The sequence below is a fragment of the Pieris napi genome, chromosome 24, assembly GCF_905475465.1.
Source record: "Pieris napi chromosome 24, ilPieNapi1.2, whole genome shotgun sequence".
Taxonomy (NCBI): Eukaryota; Metazoa; Arthropoda; class Insecta; order Lepidoptera; family Pieridae; genus Pieris; species Pieris napi.
Window position 1 is genome coordinate 4,282,485 of NC_062257.1, and position 22,224 is coordinate 4,304,708.

At 34.4% G+C, this 22,224-nt stretch overlaps 1 protein-coding gene across 5 annotated transcripts in view; it reads left to right on the plus strand.

The window, feature by feature from the left end:
* The window catches only part of LOC125061762 (extended synaptotagmin-2-B), a 38,168-nt gene that overhangs the window by 12,561 nt on the left and 3,383 nt on the right, over positions 1-22,224 (plus strand). For 3 of the 5 annotated variants that reach the window (XM_047667355.1, XM_047667352.1, XM_047667356.1), the window contains 13 exons: positions 644-764; positions 1,290-1,353; positions 2,137-2,243; positions 6,167-6,261; positions 9,342-9,390; positions 10,357-10,446; positions 11,536-11,622; positions 12,993-13,151; positions 13,632-13,784; positions 14,986-15,097; positions 19,226-19,312; positions 20,241-20,322; positions 21,146-21,238. In XM_047667355.1, the coding sequence (XP_047523311.1) occupies positions 644-764; positions 1,290-1,353; positions 2,137-2,243; positions 6,167-6,261; positions 9,342-9,390; positions 10,357-10,446; positions 11,536-11,622; positions 12,993-13,151; positions 13,632-13,784; positions 14,986-15,097; positions 19,226-19,312; positions 20,241-20,322; positions 21,146-21,238 (1,299 nt within the window). Of the gene's footprint in view, positions 1-643; positions 765-1,289; positions 1,354-2,136; positions 2,244-3,629; positions 3,716-6,166; positions 6,262-7,261; positions 7,345-9,341; positions 9,391-10,356; positions 10,447-11,535; positions 11,623-12,992; positions 13,152-13,631; positions 13,785-14,985; positions 15,098-19,225; positions 19,313-20,240; positions 20,323-21,145; positions 21,239-22,224 lie in introns of all 5 variants that reach the window. The other 2 variants (XM_047667353.1, XM_047667354.1) reach the window with 2 other exon arrangements.

Sequence of the window (22,224 nt, forward strand, 5' to 3'; positions counted from 1 at the left end):
TAGTTAAAACACTATTTTGACCGGATTGAAGTTATGTATTATTATAAATTTACAACTATTTAACATAATTTTAAATTTATCCGACGTTTCGCGTGCTTTACAGCGTGCGTGGTCACGGTGACTGAAGACAAAAGATGTTGAATGTCAAAAAGTATCACAGCTGCAGAGAAAGTTGCATTATCTGTATTTATTTCCCCGGAGTTGGTATCGACTAAAAGATGGAGGGGTTTGGCAAAAATGGCTCACGGTGTCCTCTATTTTCGCGGATTGTTTTTCTTTTTGAGATTTTAATTTGGATATTATTGGATCCCAGGTGTTAGACAATTTTAGGCCGTCTTCTCTATTGAAATTGGGGTGTTTTTTGATTTCAATGGCTTCGCGTACCAATCTTGGGAAGAATCTTTTCTCTTTCGCAAGTACTTTCGGTTGGTCAAAGCGTATGTAGTGATTAGGCCTATCTAGTATGTGTTCACAGACTGCTGATTTTGTGTGTCGTCTATGTCTTATGTTATTATGTTAAATAGTTGTAAATTTATAATAATACATAACTTCAATCCGGTCAAAATAGTGTTTTAATTAAACAACATAATTGTTCCCATCCCACACACGGACGAACTCAGTTGAAAGCTTATAAACTTTTCAGTGACATCTTACGTCGTTGCATCATAGAGCAAGTGGCTAAAATGATGGTATTACCAAACAAATTGCCGATCAAACTCAGCGATGAAATACCTACCGTTGACCTACGGATGCCGGATCCTGAGGTAACCAGTCGTTTATAATGTTTTTTTTTTATTGGACAATTCACACCAATTGACCTAGTGCCATGTTAAGCTGGTTAAGCTTGTGTTATGGGTACTAGGCAACGGATATACATACATATTATAGATAGATAGACATATAAATACATATTTAAACACCCAAGACCTAAGCACAACACCAAATGCTCATCACATCGATGTTTGTCTCAGCCGGGGATCGAACCCGGGACCCATGGATTCGCCGTCAAATGTATTATGGTATTAAGGACCACGCTGAGTCCAGGTCTTTGTGAACCGCCTTCGTCAAATCGCGATATTTAGGCCCTCGTATCAAATTAAATGAGAATTGGAACCAATTGACAGGATAAAAAGCTGAAAGTGGAAAGTCTGTATGCTCTGGAAGTATCCAAGTATCCATTACCAGGTTCTCGACTGGAATCTTCAAAGTTCAAGGAACAAATAAATAAAAATAACTGTTTTTTTTTATAAAAACAAAATTACTGGTAAAAAGTATTAAAATGTTTGCAGGGTGTTCTTCGCATACATTTAGTTCAAGCTCAAAACCTTATGAAGAAAGACGTTTCGATGATAGGTATGTTTGTTTTTTTACCTGCATTTTTGGTATAGTGAGCGTGCAAGAGAAAAATATCAAATACATACAATAATTAACAATCACAATATAACAATAATAAAAAAAAAATTGCGAAATCCTATTTTTTTCCTTTTAAAAAACTAGATACGTTTTATGTGTGTGTGCTGTGGTTGTAATTGGCCCTGACTCAGCATTAGTCGCGCCTCAGTCGCAAAAAAAAAAATACTAATACTTAGTAGAAAAAAAATAATATTAGTAAAAGTTAGCAGTGTCAATGAAGTCTTGTGTAAATCATTGTTACGAAACAGATAAATAAGTATTTATGGGCGGATTAAATCCTAGATTTCGCGGGATTTTGATGAGTTTTTAGTCTATCAAGGGGATGACACTATTCTTGTGTTATTCTGTCACTTTTTTTTTTAATTTCTTTATTTTACCAAAAAAATATAATAAAATCATAATAAGTTACATTAGCAAACCGCTGTGGTTTATATTGATGTAACCATAACAGTCTTGTTTAGGAGCGCGACAAATGCATATAAAAGTAGTTTTTTAATTTACTGTTTATGTTGGTTGGCGTTAGGCAATCTAGTATGTGATTTGGTAGACCATTTATTAGCCGCGGTAGCAAATACCTTCTCTCGCCATATACGTTGTTTGCTCTCGATGTACAGAGCCGAACTTGCGTTACCGCTCGGATCTGTACGTCATTACCACTGTTTAGCACAACTAACGTGTACTACTAATTCACGAATTCAAGTCCTTCTCAATCTTCCTTTTCAGGTAAGGGTAAGTCCGACCCTTACGCGATAATAACAGTCGGTGCCCAGCAATGGAAGACCAAACATATCGATAACGACGTCAACCCAAGATGGGAATTCTGGTGTGAGGTAAAGATATTAAATTACAGTTAATATTGCAGTTTCAATTGCACTGGGTCCTAAATCTGCTTTTTCAAATACCTGTGGTAGAAGTTTCAGTTAAACAATTGTAATATTAAAAAAAAATATATAGAAATATAAATTGTGAGGGTAGTTCAGTTTTTTTGTTGAAAATAGCAGATTTAAGATGGTTATGGTTGCACTAGTTATTGAATTGTATGAATGTTGCCAGGTAATTCTCAATATGACGAGAACTGGAATTGACTAACGATTACATATGACTTGCCTTAAGAGGTGTACCGACTATACATTTCCAAAATAGTCTAGTTTTTAAACCAAGGGTTTTAGGAGAATTAAAAAAAAAACGCGAATTAGAGCGTTTTATTTGCTTGTCATTGATCCACAGCGTTTTGAAAACTTCGATAGAACTCTCATGTATGATTAAAAAATAAATCATTTTTTTATTTTTGTTTTTTTTTCTCGAATACTCCATCGCAGTATTACCAGCTGCTAGGATTACATAATATCGAGTCTAAAAGTAAAAAAAATCGAGGCTCAAAAAATTATCAAAAAAAATGAGGTACCCTCTATCGTGACAATAGTGGAAATAATTTATTTTTGTGTTGGAAAGTCGGCACATCTCTTGTTAACGCATGTTTACTTGTAGAGATTTTTTTGGCATATTCAAGATTTTCTTAACAATTTGTTGCTAATTTTCCCTAGCTTAGTAAATCAGAGTATTTATGGATATAAACGGTTGCATTGCTTACATTTTTGGATAGACGAAGTTAAAAATATGTTTTAATACAAGAATCTGTTACATTGCACCGTTCAAGTATTACGTAAGCAGATTTTCTACAATCCCCCCCCCCCCCTTCTCTTCAAAAGTAAGCAAAGCTCTCAAAAATAATAGTACATAAACGTATTAATCTTTTGTAGGAATCATCTAAAATGCATTTCTTTTTCAAGCATAGACAACGTGTGGGTAATATGTGTAAAAAAGTTAATAATTACTGATGACGTAATCACCAAATAAGTAAATCACAGACCCCCCTTCCCCCTATATTACGTAATACTTGAACGGCCCCTAAGACGTCACACTCGCTCAACATTTAAGTGCACGCAGGAACATCTAAACCAAATCTTGCCTCATACAATCCAGTATTGGATTGCGTATCCTTTACGTATCCATACGTAACCTGAAAACGCTACCTTCTGATTATATAACGTTATTGGTTTTGGGACGGACACCGCGTATATATAATATTTGGGCAACCTTTCTGAATGAGACTAATTTCAGTTACAAAAACTATATTTAAAAAAAAATAAAAAGTTTTGATGCGGGTAGATGCATAGGGGTATTAAATTTAATATGGTGAATATAATTTTACTAAGGCACGTGTTATGCAATCGTTGGGTCAGGCGTTGGAAATTGAAGTTTTCGACAAGGATGATGGCAACGATGACGACAAATTGGGCAGGTGAGTGGTGTCGGTAGGCATGCACTGGGTTATGTAATGGTCGCTAGATGTCGCAGAAACAAAGAGAATTTTATCCGCTAGGTGTCGGTAAAACGGACTGCAATATTTGTCGGTAAAAACGTATTCTGTAACCGTTGAATTGTATCGGTATCGAATAAAAAAGGCGCTACCTATTAAAAACTGGAACATGAGCAGAAATTCTTAAAGAAAATGAAAAAAGTGCGTGCGTACAAAGTACACATGTCAGAAGTGAAACTTCTTTGGCATTGGCATTAATAAAAATAATATTTTTTTAAAATACTAATATTTAATAAATTCTCTTTATGAAATTTTAATTTTGAAAATAGAATTTCTATAAGGTAATTCACCCTTCTCACTCTCTCTCAATCGGTCTCAATTGCTCTCCCTTTTCTACGACAAAAACGCTACACATCTTTCAACGAAAGTTGAAAGTCAAAAATATTTTGTATGATTTCATTTAAATAACTTTCACTTATTAAAAAATCCAAAATTTCTTGTGAAGATTACCAAAATTTATATTTGTCGAACTCATGTTTTTCTTTTCAGTTTTTATGGCATTTTTCGATATTTTCGTAGGAGAGAAATTAGGAAATTTAATAATTAGAAAAACTTGTATAATGATTTAATCTATAAAAACCGAAAGATAATTTCGACGCGTAATTTTATTTTATATTAGGTTAGTGGGGGCATGTGGTACGGTATTTCGTTAGATTTTCATACTCATAAAACACGTTTATTTCAGATTTTTCTCCAATTCTCTAACGAATGTTTATTTTTCATGTGTTTTGCGAGATTTTGCGGCAGTTACTTTTGCTTTTTAATGCTTAACACATTGTTAATTCTGATTTACTATAACTCGAATTCATTTTATTATAATCAAATTGAACATAATTTAAATTGAAAAAAAGAGTTCTTGATAAGTCCAATTGTATGTATCAAAAACAAAAAGTAATGTTACTTTGATCTGTGATGTTAATTTGATATGTATAGTCCTTTTCATGAAAGAAGTCCCCCAGACGCGGCGCTGCAATCGCATAACGTAATGTTGCCATTTATGAGTAAAAAAATTTACCTATTTTATTTACAGATGCTATTTTTTTTAGCAGATGTAATTTATCAAAAAATATTATTTTCTGCATGTAAAAAGTTTGCATTTCTGTTATGTAAAAAGTATATTTTTATTTACTTATATTAGCGGTGTTCTACCTACTTACAGAGAAAAGATGAGAAAATAGGGTAAAGAAAAGCAATACAATTTTTTATTCAGAGTTTATTGCATAATTGTTGGGTTACAATTTTTTTCGAAGTACACACCGCTATTATACCTTCGTTTGTAATTCTTGTTACAGTTTTCTCTGACACACCTGCAATTAAATTATGAACAATTAAAAATAATAGTAACTTTAAGTTTATAATGCTTATGTAATATATGTTTTAATTTCAGTTACCTAGTTTCATCACGTTATGTATTTATTAAATTTTGTCGCAAAAACGAATTTAAATCATAAAAGTCCCATCAATACAGCAAAAAAATATTAAATGGCAACTCTAAAAAGTACCTGTTATGGTGGCAACTCTCTTCCGAACATTGTTTAGTGGTATTAAAACACCTTGATTCCTATGTTCCGCTTCACAGAACTCTTTCACCTTTAATATCATTTCTCGAGCCGAACTTTTTACAACTTTTGGCATTGTAATCAATCTTAAAAATGCACTAAGCTAGTTAAAAATTCACAAAAATCTACCACAACAAACGAACTTGATAACATCGACGAATGACAACATTGCCGACCTGTCAAATTTAGTTCCAAAAATCACCGCGGGACTTCTTTCATGAAAAGCACTATACGTCAGAATTGACAGCATGCTTCTAGCCAGAGATAATCTACGTTCTATTATGCATTCGCTTATACCTCACAGCTTTTTACAATGCTTTTATCTTTATGCATATACAGGTAAAGTATAATAAAAAGTACTGTCAGAATAATGTCAGACATAATATCTTCATAAATTATTATAAGTTATATTTTTATTAGTTTCAATCCTGATACATTCAGAGCTAGACTACGTTTTTGTGTAATTAAAAGAAAAACGAATTGTCTACAGTAGTCACAGTATAGATACCGGCAAACGTCTTGAACAAATTTCCAGAAGCAGAAGCGATTTTTAGGTATCACTCGGGGCGGCGGGAGTGACGTGTCGATCGCGTGATTGGTAAATCAGTTTGTGTCCTGCGATGCGCAAACTTTCCCCACACTCCCTTGTTTAATGCTCAAGAAGTTTGCCGGTATCTGTACTTTAAAGTTAATCCCACTGATTTAGGCAGCGCTGTGTGCGTGCTAAAATGGGGCATGGGCTGTCATTTGCCCCCTATAAAATATGAATTGGAGGAAATGCATTTTAATGATAGCCTATATGTATTGTTTTAAGGCGTTAATAAGCTCAAGAAAGAGCCAGGTGCTGCAATGCGAACTATGGGATTGGGATCCAGGGATGGGCATTCAGAACGATGACTACCTCGGCAGGTCCGTTCCTCTAGGTTATGCGTTTGGTCTACTGTTTTTGGCTTTGCGCTTAAGAGACAATAAAACCGCTTTTAAAATAGCCTTTTTAAGGGGAGTTGTAACTCACCCTCGATTGGCAAGTAAAAATGGCTTTAGCAATCTTTTTTATTTTTACAAAATATTGTCGAGTTATTTATGTTAGCGATTATTTTTAGCGAAGATTAATTCGCCAGTTAAGGCCTGAATATCCTATACAATTTATATTAATACTAGAACGCAACCAACCAACTAAACGAAATATAAACTCCAAGCGTGGTAGACTGAAGTATCAAAGATATAATACTCCAAGATCGAAATTTTATACTACTTGAATGTATTTTTCATATTTGAAATTACCACTCAAACCGAGTGTACTACAAAATTTTTACGGGTTTAATCGATATTTAGGAGTATTTGAAGTTGGTTTAAGGGGGGACATTATGTTTGTGTTGGCATCAATGCTGCTTTCTTAGCTTTAGCAATTAATAAAACTATAGAAACTCAAATTTATATTCTGTGAAGTAAACGGATCGAGATTTGTTTACGTGGTTAGTCTATGGCTTAAGACAGTCTGTGATCTGTGCATCTCGCATAGACATCTTTGAAATACTAAATATTATCCCTCCAAAGATGGTTTACAAAAACACTTATCGATCCATCAGTCGGTTATGAGAAATGGATTGAAATATCAATCTAATAGTAAAATTGGGATTGAGTATAGGAAACGGCCGTTAATAAACTTGCAAAGCCATCTGGAGGTTTGGTCAAACTCTTTTCTTTCATCACAAAGTCTACACCGGTTTTATTTTGCTGTCCATGCGCAAAGCCAAAACTGTCCACTTTCCTACATATTTTTATTAATTAATAAATAAATTTATAACGTATTAATTCAGGATGGTAATTTACGTGTGAATTATGTGTGACAGGGCTTTGATAATTTTCTGTTTGTTTGCTTGTGTGTTTATATTGAATTGTGAAACAGTCGGTCCTGAAAGAGAGGGGGGCGCAGGCTTCCATCCGCCTTTATGACTGGGATCGAGCCGGGAAGGACGAAAACCTCGGAAGGTGTTACTTTTAACTCATAGTCAAGTTTCATTACATTAACGAAAATTATCGCGTATTCAACTTTGGCTGATAGCTGACCATGCGTTGTACTCGTGAACGGGTGGTGACTGGTCTATTTATACCTGACCATGCGTTGTACTTGTGAACGGGTGGTACTTGTGACTGGTCGATTAATAGCTGACCATGCGTTGTACTCGTGAACGTGTGCTACTTGGGACTGGTCGAGTATGCGGTGATATTCAACCGTGATTCACCTTGATATGTTTGCGTTTCTAACTATAATGCTAATCGGGGCTCCAATTGTTGAATGCTTCCTGCTGATAGATGATTATTAATTCCAATTTGGAGCTTTGTGTAGGGTTTGCAGAATAAAAACCTTGTAAATTAAAATATTTGGCGAAGTGTTTTGTGCCTTTTCGGCCGTTTAAGGTCCTTTTGAATAAACATTGGAAATAATTAAATAAAACTTGAAACTGACAGTATACAAACGCAACTCGATATTTTTAACGCTTTTTTTAACATACAACGACTATGAGTCGTCTAGTGAACGAGTCTGGCTAAGGCAAATTAAAAAAAAATTAGTATGGTATCGCTAAAAGTTTGATATATTTTGTGGATTAAACTTACTTGATACTTGATTTTATTTTATTATTTTTTATATTGATTAAATTTTAAAATTAATTGAAATAGTAACGTAATTAGTCTTTTACTAACATATTATATTATATTTTTTTTAAGGCCAAAGGAATAAGGTTTTTCCAAAGTTGTACGCGATAGTTTTCATCAGTGAAACTTGATAATCATATTGCATCATACATATAGCACGATGTGCAATTGTCATGTTTACGAATAGCATATTACAGTCTAAAGTATTCTAATGGAATGAAGAAATGTAAACAAGTGAGAAGAGAAAATAGTGTATATAACACACACTATTACAATTATGCTTCACACAAAGGGAGCGTTCAAGTATTACGTAACGAATTTTGGGGGGGGGGGGGGTCCTTTTGTAAAACGTTACGATACGGGGCAGGGATTACGCGTTATTGTTAATATTATTTTCAACCACATAATGGTAACTTTTAGGTATAAAGGGTCACTAGGTGGTTACGAAATGTTTTACTATACTTGGGTACAACAGAAACAGAAAATCGTTACGGCGCGTTACATGGGGGGGGGGTCAATAATCTCCAAAAATTGCGTGACGAAATACTTGAACGCTCCCCAGTCACAGATAGTCTATTTCACAAACATTACTGTTAATACACTTAATTTATAAATTATTATTTTACGACCAATATGCAGAAGGAATGAATGCCAAATGTTTAAAATTTTATTTGAGTTTGCTGACAATTTCACAGCAGCACGGCCATAATGTTTTTAAAAGCTATTTCTAGTTTATTGCGTATTAATATTTCTGCCAACTTTACTAATATTGGTGTGTCGATTTCTTCAAGCAAGCAACTAATGCACTATTAATTATATCTAAAGACGTTAAGAGATTCAGAAACGAGACATCACATGTGGCATATTAGACCAGGGTGGATAATTTTTGAAACCAAAAAAAATAGTAGGATGAAAACCATGGAAAAGGAGAATAGTATTATAAAAATTACACTTAAATTTTGAGATTATGTGAAAAAAGTGTAAGTACAATAGTTTTAGATCTTTTTATTATCTACAACTTTGCCATTTGACTTTTTTCCATAGGGCTTTTAGTTTTGCCGGAAATCGAGATGAACCGTTTTTTACCCTTAAAAACTCACCCCCTTCCCCTTCCCGAACTCAGATCGCCCGTAAATTATTTTTCCTTTCATTTTTGTAATATTCTCCACCTTTTACAATGTACAAAAATAACAGTAGGATGAAACATCCTGTTATTTTTTTTTTCACTTTTTATTTTTTTGAAATGCTTCTACCCTGGTCTATATGTCAATAAGAGAAGTCTCGGTTCTGATTCTCTAAGGCGAGTGAATAATTAAAATGATTTCTTATAGATGTTCTTTGGATATATCACAAGTAGTGAGCGCTGGGCGACTTGATACCGTAAGTATTGACTGGCTGAAAATGTATTTGAAGAAAGTATTCAAATGTATATTATATATTTATTTAATACTATACTCTGATTATTAATTCCGTAGAATTTTGACAGCTATAAGTTTTTGACATGCTAGTGGTTACAAACCTTTTTGGCTGGACACATTTTTCAATTTCAATACGAGTTTGAACATCTGAGTCTATACATACATTTTATTTGTTAGTGAATGTATCCATTTTAGTAAGTGCGGTGCGCCACATTAAAAGTCGTTTAACGGCGAGTGATAATTACGTCCCTTTTCATCACAAACAGTAAAAGAAGCACAAGTAAAGATAACATTTTTTTTTAAAAGGTTTACTAAACCTGAAATTAGTATGCAGTGATGCCAGCTAAAGAATATAAAAAAGTAATTAAAGTTAAGTCGATATATTGTTCGTGATATTGCAATATTTGTTATTTTTTGTATTATGTCATTTGAGTAAGTAAATTAGATTTACCTTTTTTTTTTAAGTCGCAACACATGAAAAGTCTGAATTCTACGGAAAGAAAGATCAGAATTTAAGCTGCCAATTCGTGTCAAAAATGATTTTCATAATTATCTGTATCATCCGTCAATTGTCAATCAAATATATTTTGCATTTCATTTGTATATTCTATTAAATTTTTAAAATTCGAATTTCAAAATTTAGTTGGTGGTAAAATCATATGCTATAGAGGTAGTGAGATCTCGGATGGGACACCGACACATCACTCTCGGCTTTTGGCCGGGACTGATGTCTCATCGTACAGTCGCTTATATTATTTATTATTTTTACTGTGTATGAAAATCATTAGTTTTATAAAAAAATTACCCGGCTTTTGGACACATTAAAAATATTATGATTGTGAAATTTTAATGATGAAATAATTTTTGAGCGTGTACAAATAAATAAAAATTGGAAACAAACTATAAATATTTTTTAAAAATATTTCAGTGGCAAACTCTCCAACAAGCTAAACATGGAAAAGTTCACCTCCGCCTCTCCTGGCATCGTTTGTCCACAGAACTGGCCGATTTGAATCAGGTAAATGCAATCAAAGGAGTTTCTACCTCGTTCATCCTTTATGTTACTTTTACTTTTACATCCTTTATTTTACTTTTACTTTTACATCCTTCATGTTACTTTTACTTTTACATCCTTTATGTTACTTTTACTTTTACATCCTTTATGTTACTTTTACTTTTACATCCTTTATTTTACTTTTACTTTTACATCCTTCATGTTACTTTTACTTTTACATCCTTTATGTTACTTTTACTTTTACATCCTTTATGTTACTTTTACTTTTACATCCTTTATGTTACTTTTACTTTTACATCCTTCATGTTACTTTTACTTTTACATCCTTCATGTTACTTTTACTTTTACATCCTTTATTTTACTTTTACTTTTACATCCTTCATGTTACTTTTACTTTTACATCCTTTATTTTACTTTTACTTTTACATCCTTCATGTTACTTTTACTTTTACATCCTTTATGTTACTTTTACTTTTACATCCTTTATGTTACTTTTACATCCTTTATTTTACTTTTACTTTTACATCCTTCATGTTACTTTTACTTTTACATCCTTTATGTTACTTTTACTTTTACATCCTTTATGTTACTTTTACTTTTACATCCTTCATGTTACTTTTACTTTTACATCCTTTATGTTACTTTTACTTTTACATCCTTTATGTTACTTTTACTTTTACATTCTTTATGTTACTTTTACTTTTACATCCTTTATGTTACTTTTACTTTTACATCCTTTATGTTACTTTTACTTTTAAATCCTTTATTTTACTACGTTTACTTCCTTAAAATTAGAAGTGAGCCCGCGTGAGTAGGGCTTAGCTAGCCAAGTTGGATGTGCACATCCAAAAATTATGGCTATAATGTTGTGATGTGTATGTCATTGGTCCTAGTATACAAGTTAATTATTTAAATGGACGGCGTCCTGGTGGACAGAAAATCTGTGTCCAGTTTGTGTATGGGGTAAATAAATTAACCACCATTTTAAAGTGAATTAATTTAATACATGTGTATGCTACATGTGTTTCCACCACACTTGTAAACGTATTTCTGATTATGTATACAATAAATAAAAATATTTAATAATTTCAGGCGCTGTTAGAGGTGCAACTCATCAAGAATTCGGAGCTTAGTACGGCTGTACTCTCCGTTTATATCGACTCGTGTAAAAACTTACCAGTAAGTATTAAAAGTTGTTTCTTCAGTCGCACTCTTCATTTCTGAAGGTGGTGTGGTGGCACAACTTCCTCCACTCTCCGCTGGCAAGCCTCTGCGCCTGGTAAGGCCAGTAAGGGCCTTTACAATTGTTTAAAGGCTTTTTAATTCGGTATTCTGTACTTGAACCCATTGTATAGTATAATGTCCTAAAGCTTGCATTCTTATGATAAATGAAAGATTTTTGGTTTAGTATTAATAAGAAATTATATTAAATTATACAGCAGTGTTTGCCTAGTGTTTTCAACGTATGACTCTAATCTCTGAGGTCGTAGATTCGATCCCCGGCTGTTCACCAATGGACTTTCTATGTGCGCGTTTAACTTGTTCGTACGTAGGAAAGCATCGTGAGGAAACCGGCTTGCCTTAGAACAGTGATTCCCAACGTGCGGCCCACGCCCCACAGGGGTGCAATTTGATTGTTTAGTGGGGCTATTCGAAAAATTATTTGGATATTACTAGATTATGTTTCGACATTTTACAAATTTCGTTAAAATTTCCTAGTGATTAAATATAATATTTAAGTGTCTTAACTGAACATTTAGCATTATCAGTTTTGGAAAGGCTATAGCACAAAAAAGCTTATGAAACATTTCAAAACAAGTAAGGCACCGTAGCCAGATGATAGTATTTGTTTTCCTAATAGAAAAAAAAAACAAATGATCAAGAAACATATAGAGTAAACTGAGCCATTGGTATAAATAAAAGGGTATATGTTCAGCGAAGGCCGGTAATAATCCTGTCCACATCGTACCCCTAACTTTCATTTATTTATTATTTATTATTATTTATTTATTTAGTAAACTAAACAGACAGTAAAAATTAAATAAAAGTAAAACATGAAATAAACACATTGGACATATCCACAAAAAGTTTCACTAATAAAAAATACAATACAAAGTAAAACAAGAAAAAACATGACAGCACAAAATTTAATACTAAACTAGCAGCTATAAAAAAAAACAAGGAAGACACAAGGCTTAAGACATTAAGAGTTTTAACATATTCTTAAATGAAGCAGTAGAGGAGTGCAAAAGGGTCTTTCGTACTAACTGACGCGAGACTGATCTTAAACTATCGTGATTCATGTGCACTTTTTATTTTTCATGTATCCATTATTAGTTTAGTTTGTTTTTTCTTAATAACTATATGTATTCTTGCACTTCTTGCCTACCTTATCTTATTTAATACATTTTTTTCTCTCACAGTCTTTGCCTGGAAGAGATCGCTCGAAAACGATAAGGCCGCCAGTTGCTCTCCTTTACATTTAAATGTTAAATTTTTATATTGTTATGCAACGAAGTGTTAATAAATAAATAATCTATTTATTCCAGAATGCCCGAGCGCAGTCGAAACCCGATCCGTATTTACAGATAACTTTGGGAAAGAAAACGGAGAACACGGCCGTTCAAATGCGAACGGATTGTCCAGTTTACGAAATCGGTCATTCGTTCCTCGTTCAAAATCCAAATATTGATATGTTGGAAGTTAAGGTAAGTTAACCTAAGCTTTAAGATTAATGAACCACCCCCCCCCCCCCCTCCCCCCTCCCCCTCATGTAACGCGCCCAATAGTAAAACGTTTCTCGACTCTTTATACCTAAAAAATACCATTATGTGGTGAACAAGTAATGAACTGAAGAAGAAAAAGTATCTTTTTTATTCATTGTATGTTTAAATTACTTTGAACGTTTCAAAGTCAAATCATTTATTTCAAATAGACCACCTAAAATGGCACTTTTGAACGTCAAAAAAAATACAAATAAGATTCTAGTTGCCCCTTCCAAAAGGTAGTTTCGTGTGGAGAAGAATGGGCAAGAAACTCCACACTTTTTTAAAATAGGTTTACAATATTTTGTTTACATTAGTTAAATAATTATATGTGAAGACAATGTACTCTTAGAATAAAACTACTATACTAAAAAAGTTGTATACATGTTCCTCACATATTTACAAATATCGAATATATTCCAGGTCTTAGATCAAAAAACGGGAAATCAACTCGGAATCCTGATGTACTCAGTCGCGTCGTTACTCAAACAAAAGGACCTTACCATGCTGTCTCAGCCGATAAACCTTCAGAAGTCGGGACCAGAATCCAAAATCCTTCTGGCGTTACAGTTAAAGGTAATTTTTTAACCGCGCGGTTAAATCTGCGGGTTTTAACCGCGTGTTTAAGCACCAGGTAACTTAAACTGTGCTGTTAAATATGCGGATTTTAACAGCAAATTTTAACTGTGTGTTTAAGCACCAGGTAACTTCAACTGTGCTGTTAAATATGCGGATTTTAACAGCAAATTTTAACTGTGTGTTTAAGTACCAGTAAACTTCAACTGTGCTGTTAAATATGCGGATTTTAACAGCAAATTTTAACCACGTGTTTAAGCACCAGGTAACTTCAAACTGTGCTGTTAAATATGCTGGTTTAAACCGCAAATTTTAACCGCGCGTTTAAGCACCAGGTAACTTAAACTGTGCTGTTAAATATGCGGATTTTAACAGCAAATTTTAACTGTGTGTTTAAGTACCAGTAAACTTCAACTGTGCTGTTAAATATGCGGATTTTAACAGCAAATTTTAACTGTGTGTTTAAGTACCAGTAAACTTCAACTGTGCTGTTAAATATGCGGATTTTAACAGCAAATTTTAACCACGTGTTTAAGCACCAGGTAACTTCAAACTGTGCTGTTAAATATGCTGGTTTAAACCGCAAATTTTAACCGCGCGTTTAAGCACCAGGTAACTTAAACTGTGCTGTTAAATATGCGGATTTTAACAGCAAATTTTAACTGTGTGTTTAAGTACCAGTAAACTTCAACTGTGCTGTTAAATATGCGGATTTTAACAGCAAATTTTAACTGTGTGTTTAAGTACCAGTAAACTTCAACTGTGCTGTTAAATATGCGGGTTTTAACAGCAAATTTTAACCACTTGTTTAAGCACCATGTACCTTCAACTGTGCTGTTAAATATGCGGTTTTTAACAGCAAATTTTAACTGGGTGTTTAAGCACCAGGTAACTTCAAACTGTGCTGTTAAATATGCGGGTTTTAACAGCAAATATTAACCGCACGTGTGAACACCAGGTAACTTCAACTGTGCTGTTAAATCTGCGGGTTTTAATAGCAAATTTTAACCGTGCGTTTATACACCATGTACCTTCAACTATGCTGATAAATATGCGGGTTTTAACAGCAAACTCTAACCGCACGTTTAAACACCAGGTAACTTCAACTGTGCTGTTAAATATGGCGGGTTTTAACCGCGATTTAGATAATGTATATAAGGTTGACGTGAAAAGATATTTGTAATGTTGTATATCACAACAGATACTGAAAGAGGCGGTGAAAGAAGATTTAGAAGAGGAAACCTCGGCTCCACCTACTCCTGAGCCACTTCCAGCTGCTCCAGCACCTGATGCCACTGATGCTGCACCACCTGGTAAGTAACCGCTAAAGACACCAGCTCTGTTGTATCATCAGCGTCATAAGACCTAGTAGTCTTTAAAAAAATAAAAAAAGAGTGTGTAGTGTGTACTTATGTACACGCATTAGAAGTTATACTTCTTTGGAACAACAAAGTTGGAATCAACAGAAGCAATAATTAAAAATTATACATAACAACAATTCACCTCTAATCTATAAATGCACTCAAAACAGTTTATTCAAATCAGTTTTATACTGATAAATAATAAATTATTAGTAGATACTATCACCGTCGTATATGAAATTGATTTAATAAAAACACCAAAATAATATTTATTTATTTACACTGTTTAATTGTACTGTTACGAAACACGTGTTCTAAATATTAAAATACTAGAATATACAACTTGAACATTTTTATCGATTTTCATGCCACCTAAAACTAACTTCATTCTGTTAATTTGGTGTAACGGTGCGCACGCATCTCACATTTCACTCTCATCAATTTTTATAACGCGCCTAAAGAAGTATAACTTCAAAAAATACAAATTTTAACACTTCCTCGGTGTTGATAAAGTAATGTTCATAATTTATTTGTTTCTATCTTCACCCCTATTTGGCGGTGTAGGCAGAGACACGAATCTCTTGCTACAGTCTCTACCTCTCTTGTTTCTTCTCATTTAATGACATGCATCCTTGTATATCCTACTAGTTAACCTTTCATTCATCTGTTCTACATGACCAAACCACCTCATCATTATCGTTCTCTTTTAACCCTCACTCCTCAAGAATCTCAATATTATTTATCCTATCACGCAATGTTACATATAGAGAGAGAGAGACACACACACGTGCGCGCGCCACACATACACATACACTCAAACCAAATTTATTTTTACCACTCCGTTTGGAATGTTTTCTTTTAGCACTTAAGGCTATGTTCAGATGGCAAAAACTTGACGCGCGTTTTCAAATCGCGCGACTAGACATTGTGGTATTTTCATACAACTGTTCACATGAGCGCGCGTTAACGCGCGTCAACGCGGCGCTCAGAGAAAAAGTCTCTAGACGCAGGTGATCGCGCATTGACGCGCGCTTTGATATTAATGTAATGTCCGTATGCTGTTCAGATGAGCGCGCGCTTTCATCGCGATCGCATGTAATTTTGTAAATTTTCGTAATTATATTTTGTTCTCGCATTTAAAATGAGTGAAATTGAAGATATTGACATCGACTTACTTATCAATGAAGTAGAAAAAAGGCCAGCAATTTGGAATATAGCAAATTTGTATAAAAAATAAAATATAATTTGTATTTTTTTTTCAAAATTGGATGAACCCAATGTGTACGTTTTCTTTTTCTATATTTTTCTTTATAGCCCGGTCATTTTAGACATAAAAATAGTGATCAAATAAAGAAAATTCCGACAAAGCCAAATTTTCGTAGAGACCTTAGGTTTACCACAAGGAATAAAGTGTCAAAAGTCCCCATCAGTCCCATGTGAGCTTAGGGACTTATTCGGGGTCAAAGGTCAAAATTTTAGGTTTTTTGCATTTTTCTCGAAAACGGTAAGTTTTATCGAAAAGTACCTTCGAGCAAAGTTGTAGATCTTAAAATTCTCTATAAAAATAATCCCCATGATTTTTTCTCTAAGACTCACTATTTCCCAGATATTGCGCTTGTAAGAATCATGTTCTACATAGTATGCACACATATGCCACGTATATACATATTTAGGTACTCAAGCAAGCAAAAATGCCTACTCGTGTCTCTTTTATGTATACATTATTAGTATAACCTGGGAAGGCGCAGCAACGGACAGAAATATATTCTTCTAAAAGTTTATCAGCTTATCCAAAATGCCAAAACTTTATTTTATTTTTACATGCGATGACCGGATGCGATACTACGGCAGAACTGTTTAGAAGGGGCAAAAATTCAGTATTAAAATTATTTGAAAAAAAAATGATTTGATTGACTGCGCAAAAGTATTTACAGAAATTAATTCTTCAACTCAAATACTAATTACTAAAGGAATTCGGTTTCTTCTTGCGGTTTATGGAGCTCCAAAAAAAAATTGATTGCATAGATACGTACAGATATTTAAGATTTGTAAATAATACACGAAACAAACATCGGCATCTGCTAGTCAACATTTGTTTCGAGTATACTATCAAGTTCAGACATGGCAAGGCAATGAACTGAACCCTGAAGTCTGGGGTTGGAAATTGATAAATAATACTTTGGAACCGATTCGAACTTTACTGCCCCCTGCTCCAGAAAAACTTCTTAACACTATTTTTTGCAATTGCAAGAATGGTTGTAGTGCAGTAGAGTAGGGTTGCAGTGTTCTCCAGCGTGTACCAATTGCCAAGGTGTCTCTTGCTCAAATGTTCAATTAAATAAAAGAGAGGAAGATTCATGTGATTTTGATGAAGAGACAACTGATTCATCTTCATTTGAACAATTTCTAAGCGCTTATCAACAGGAAGGAGAAGAAGAAGAACAAAAAGAAATTGAAGAAAACATGATTGTTGAAGTTGAATAATATGAAGAGTATGAGTCAGATTAAAGTAATAAAAAAAAGTTTGAACGACAGTTTAACTCTGTAACCCATATCAATAATCTTCATACTATTAAATAATTATTGTTCCTGAAAATAACGTCAGAAAGGTTCGTGGAATAGGCCAACCGGGGATACCACGTTAAAAAAAACGCGCCGAGTACACTACCTCACAGGTGGTGAGGAAATGTGTGCATATTATGTAGAACGTGATTCTTACAAGCGCAATATCTGGGAAATAGTGGGTCTTAGCGAAAAAATCATAGAGACCATTTTTATAGAGAATTTTAAGATCTACAACCTTGCTCTGAGGTACTTTTCTATAAAACTTACCGTTTTCGAGAAAAATCCAAAAAACCTACAATTTTGACCTTGGACCCCGAATAAGTCCCTAAGCTCACATGGGACTGATGGGGACTTTTGACACTTTATTCCTTGTGGTAAACCTAAGGTCTCTACGAAGATTTGGCTTTGTCGGAATTTTCTTTATTTCAATTGTCTAAAATGACCGGGCTATTATAATATAACCACAAAATAATAGCCTCTTCCACGTCCATTTTCTACGTTCTACCGAACTAAACTGACGAGTACTCTCGCAACGCGCGTTAGCGCGTATGTTACATGTGAACATAGCCTAAGGCTATGTTCACATGTAACGCGCGTTAACGCGCGTCAACGCGCGATCAAATTTGAAGAGCGTTCAGATGATGAGCGCTAACGCGCGTTGCGAGAGTACTCGTCAGTTTAGTTCGGTAGAACGTAGAAAATGGACGTGGAAGAGGCTATTATTTTGTGGTTATATTATTAAGAAAAATATAGAAAAAGAAAACGTACACATTGGGTTCATTCAATTTTGAAAAAAAATACAAATTATATTATATTTTTTGTACAAATTTGCTATATTCCAACTTGCTGACCTTTTTTCTACTTCATCGATTAGTAAGTCGATGTCAATATCTTCAATTTCACTTATTTTAAATGCGAGAACAAAATATAATTACGAAAATTAACAAAATTACATGCGATCGCGATGAAAGCGCGCGCTCATCTGAACAGCAAACGGACATTACATTAATATCAAAGCGCGCGTCAACGCGCGATCACCTGCGTCTAGAGACTTTTTCTCTGAGCGCTGCGTTGACGCGCGTTAACGCGCGTTGACGCGCGCTCATGTGAACAGTTGTATGAAAATACCACAATGTCTAGTCGCGCGATTTGAAAACGCGCGTCAAGTTTTTGCCATCTGAACATAGCCTAATACTTATTTTCTTCTATTGTATCTTATGACAATGACCTGATTGTACGTGTTCCGGTCCGGTGGTGGAGAGGCTGGCTATCTGTCACTCAGGTCTCCTGTTACAGAGACCAGTCTCTCACATACACTTCCTAATGTTATCATCTTAGTTTAATCATAATAACCTTGTATGTATATGTGAGAGAAGAAATAAATATTATTATTATTTCTTCTCTCACATATTCTTAACACTCTCATTTCCACGGAGTTTTTTCTACTTTCATTCTATCTCTACCACACCCAACATACATAACCAGGTATTTAAATTGTAATTATTATTATTTTAGTAACGATTCCGCCTGTTGCACCAACGGAGGAAACAGACAATACGTCGGAGAAATCGATTCCCGTGGAACAAATTATACGGCAAGTTGGTAAGAAGAATTATTATAGATTTAAATGCGGGAGTACCACAAGGAAGTGTATTAGGGCCGATCCTGTACGTCATATACACATGTGACGAGACTCATCGTCCTCAAAACTGTACACAGTAAGAAGAAGAGGGCTATTCGTGCAATCTATAATTTAAAATGTAGGGAATCTCTTAGAGATAAATTCAAGGAAATTAATATACTTACCTTTCCCTCGCAATATATTTATGAAAATATTATGTATGTATACAAAAATAGTGATAAGTTTACTAGAATAGAACATACGCACAATGTTAATACTCGGAACAAACGCAGTCTGCAATTTCCCCGTACTAGACTATCTAAAGTTAGTAATTATTTTTTGGGAAAAGGGATACTCTTCTTTAATAAAATCCCAGAGGCTCTTTTATCTCTGCCCTTTAATAAATTTAAGAAATGTATTAAAGAAAAGCTGTGTAAAAAGGCTTACTATAAAGTCAACGATTATCTAGTTGATAAAAAGGGCCTGGGACTAGTGCTAAACAGGCTACCTCTAATTAATTTGCGATATTTATTTTAAAATAAGTGTTGTTTGATGATTTGCTGTTTTAAAAGAGTTTTTTACGCCGGCTTTTTCTCTCGGCCTACACCCTCTGTCTTCTTTGCCGATGAGTAGGGATGCCTACAAATTCAAATTTAATGACGTGGAATAAGTGATACATGTATCTTATGTTCCATAATAAACATAAGAGAGGCGCTGGACAGACACCGGTGGAAACAGATTGTCCGTTCCAGATTTGTTGACCAAGTCGGTCAAATATGACCGACTGTAGAGAAATAGGTCTAAGCTTTCCAGTTTCCTCACGATATTTCCTTCACGTACGAGATAAATGGCACTCGATTACTGAAACCACTAGGCTAACTGAAGTGCTATTATTATATTAATTTTCAGAGACACCTCAAGAGAGTCAACCACAACCAGAAAACGATACACATGTTCACAAACTTGTTCATCGAGTGTCCTCATTAACTACGTGAGTGAAATTAATTTCTTTGATTATTATGTTTTTTTTTTAAAGAAAATTTACACCAATTGAACTAGTCCCATGCTAAGCTGGTGAAGCTTGTGTTATGGGTACTAGGCAACGGATATACATACATATTATAGATAGATAGACACATAAATACATATTTAAACACCCAAGACCTAAAACACCAAATGCTCATCACATCGATGTTCGTCTCAGCCGGGGATCGAACCCGGGACCCATGGATTCGCAGGGGTACTAACCACTAGACCAATGATGTTACGATATAATTTCTCTTTATTCCCGACAGAATCTGTTGTATTATTAGAAAGGGCTATAAGAAAATATTTTAAAATTATTTCTGATTTATTAGTGACTAAAGAACCTATACAAATTGTTGTTTAATTCTGTTCAGTATTTAAAATTAATAATTTCACGTACACGTTTTTTACGTATCTTTGTTAAATATGTAATCACATATTTCGATAGTTTTGTGTCACATGACTAAACGTGTTACAATCGAACAATTAAAATAACAGACTTTTTATTAACCAACGATTATTTTCAAGTTATCATGAATTTATTTCAATGTCAATTAAATGTCATATCGAAATTTTCCCACTTAAAACAATTTCTCTCTTCACTAAACAAATTCTTTTCTATTTAAAACAATTTCTCTCTTTATTAAACAAATTCAATTCTTTCAAACAATTTTTCTCTCAATTAAACAAATTCACTTCTATTTCAAACAATTCATCTCTTAATTAAACAAATTCACTTCTAATTAAAACAATTTATCTCTTAATTAAACAAGCTTGTTTTTTTACAGATCCGCGGGTGAAGCTGGCCTGGGCCGTATATTACTATCTCTTCGGTACAGCATCCTAAACCAAACATTATATGTGGTCGTGCATAAAATTATGTAAGTTATATTACTATTAGCGACCCCTTTTTTGTTCTTTTTTCTTGATATCCGAGGTGGAAATGCATTTGCGCGTTCCCTGAACAGGGGTATGTGGGACTCGACCCACGCCAAAATCTCTGCTATTCAGAGACTGGGTAAGCAATACCCACTAAAACCACCTCGAGTAGTTCCGACAAAGCCGCATTACAGAGGGTACACACAAAAACCTCCAGTGCAGTATACACTACATAGGAGGTAGGAGTTGGGCATATCTTCTCCTATTTACTCCCCGTCTTCTACCCCTAGGATTCGTCCTAAAGCGCTCCCTCTCTCGTTCTGCTGTCTCCTTCTGTAGCATGACATGCTCACAGAAGGATACCACTGCATTCCATACCTCGTCACTGCCGACCATTTTTTGTACAACACAAGGCAAAGCAAGGTTATTACCCACCACACTATTAGCGATCCCAGCACAACCAATGTTTTGATCCACGTCCAATGTTTTGCGCTTACGCTGGTGTCTCAGCGCCGCGGGGGTGCGGGAGGGGAGTGGTAGCGTTCAGTGACGGTGCGGAATTTTTAATCGCTTTGTCGCAGTGGTCTACGCGTACGCACTATAGTCGTATTTTTAATTAGACGAAGCCAACTGACAGTAGCTAATGTCACTTTGTAAAATAATGTTGCCATATTTAAAGTAATAGTGATGCGTTCAGTTCATGTTCAATCAGATGAATGAACAATGAGTGTGAATAGTTAATCATTCCAAACTATAAAATAATATTATTTCTATTTCAAAATTGTATAAAAGTCCTCAGATATAAGTTAGGTACTAGTTGTATGTAACTACAATCAGTTTTTTGACGTCTTATTACAAAGCGCGGCGCGGCGACTAGTGCCATCACCGATCATTAATTCAGGGGTTTTTACTTTGTCACAACACTATTTTTATTTCATTAAAAACTGACAACACCGTAAACGTTAGTTGACTTCGTCTAATTAAAAAT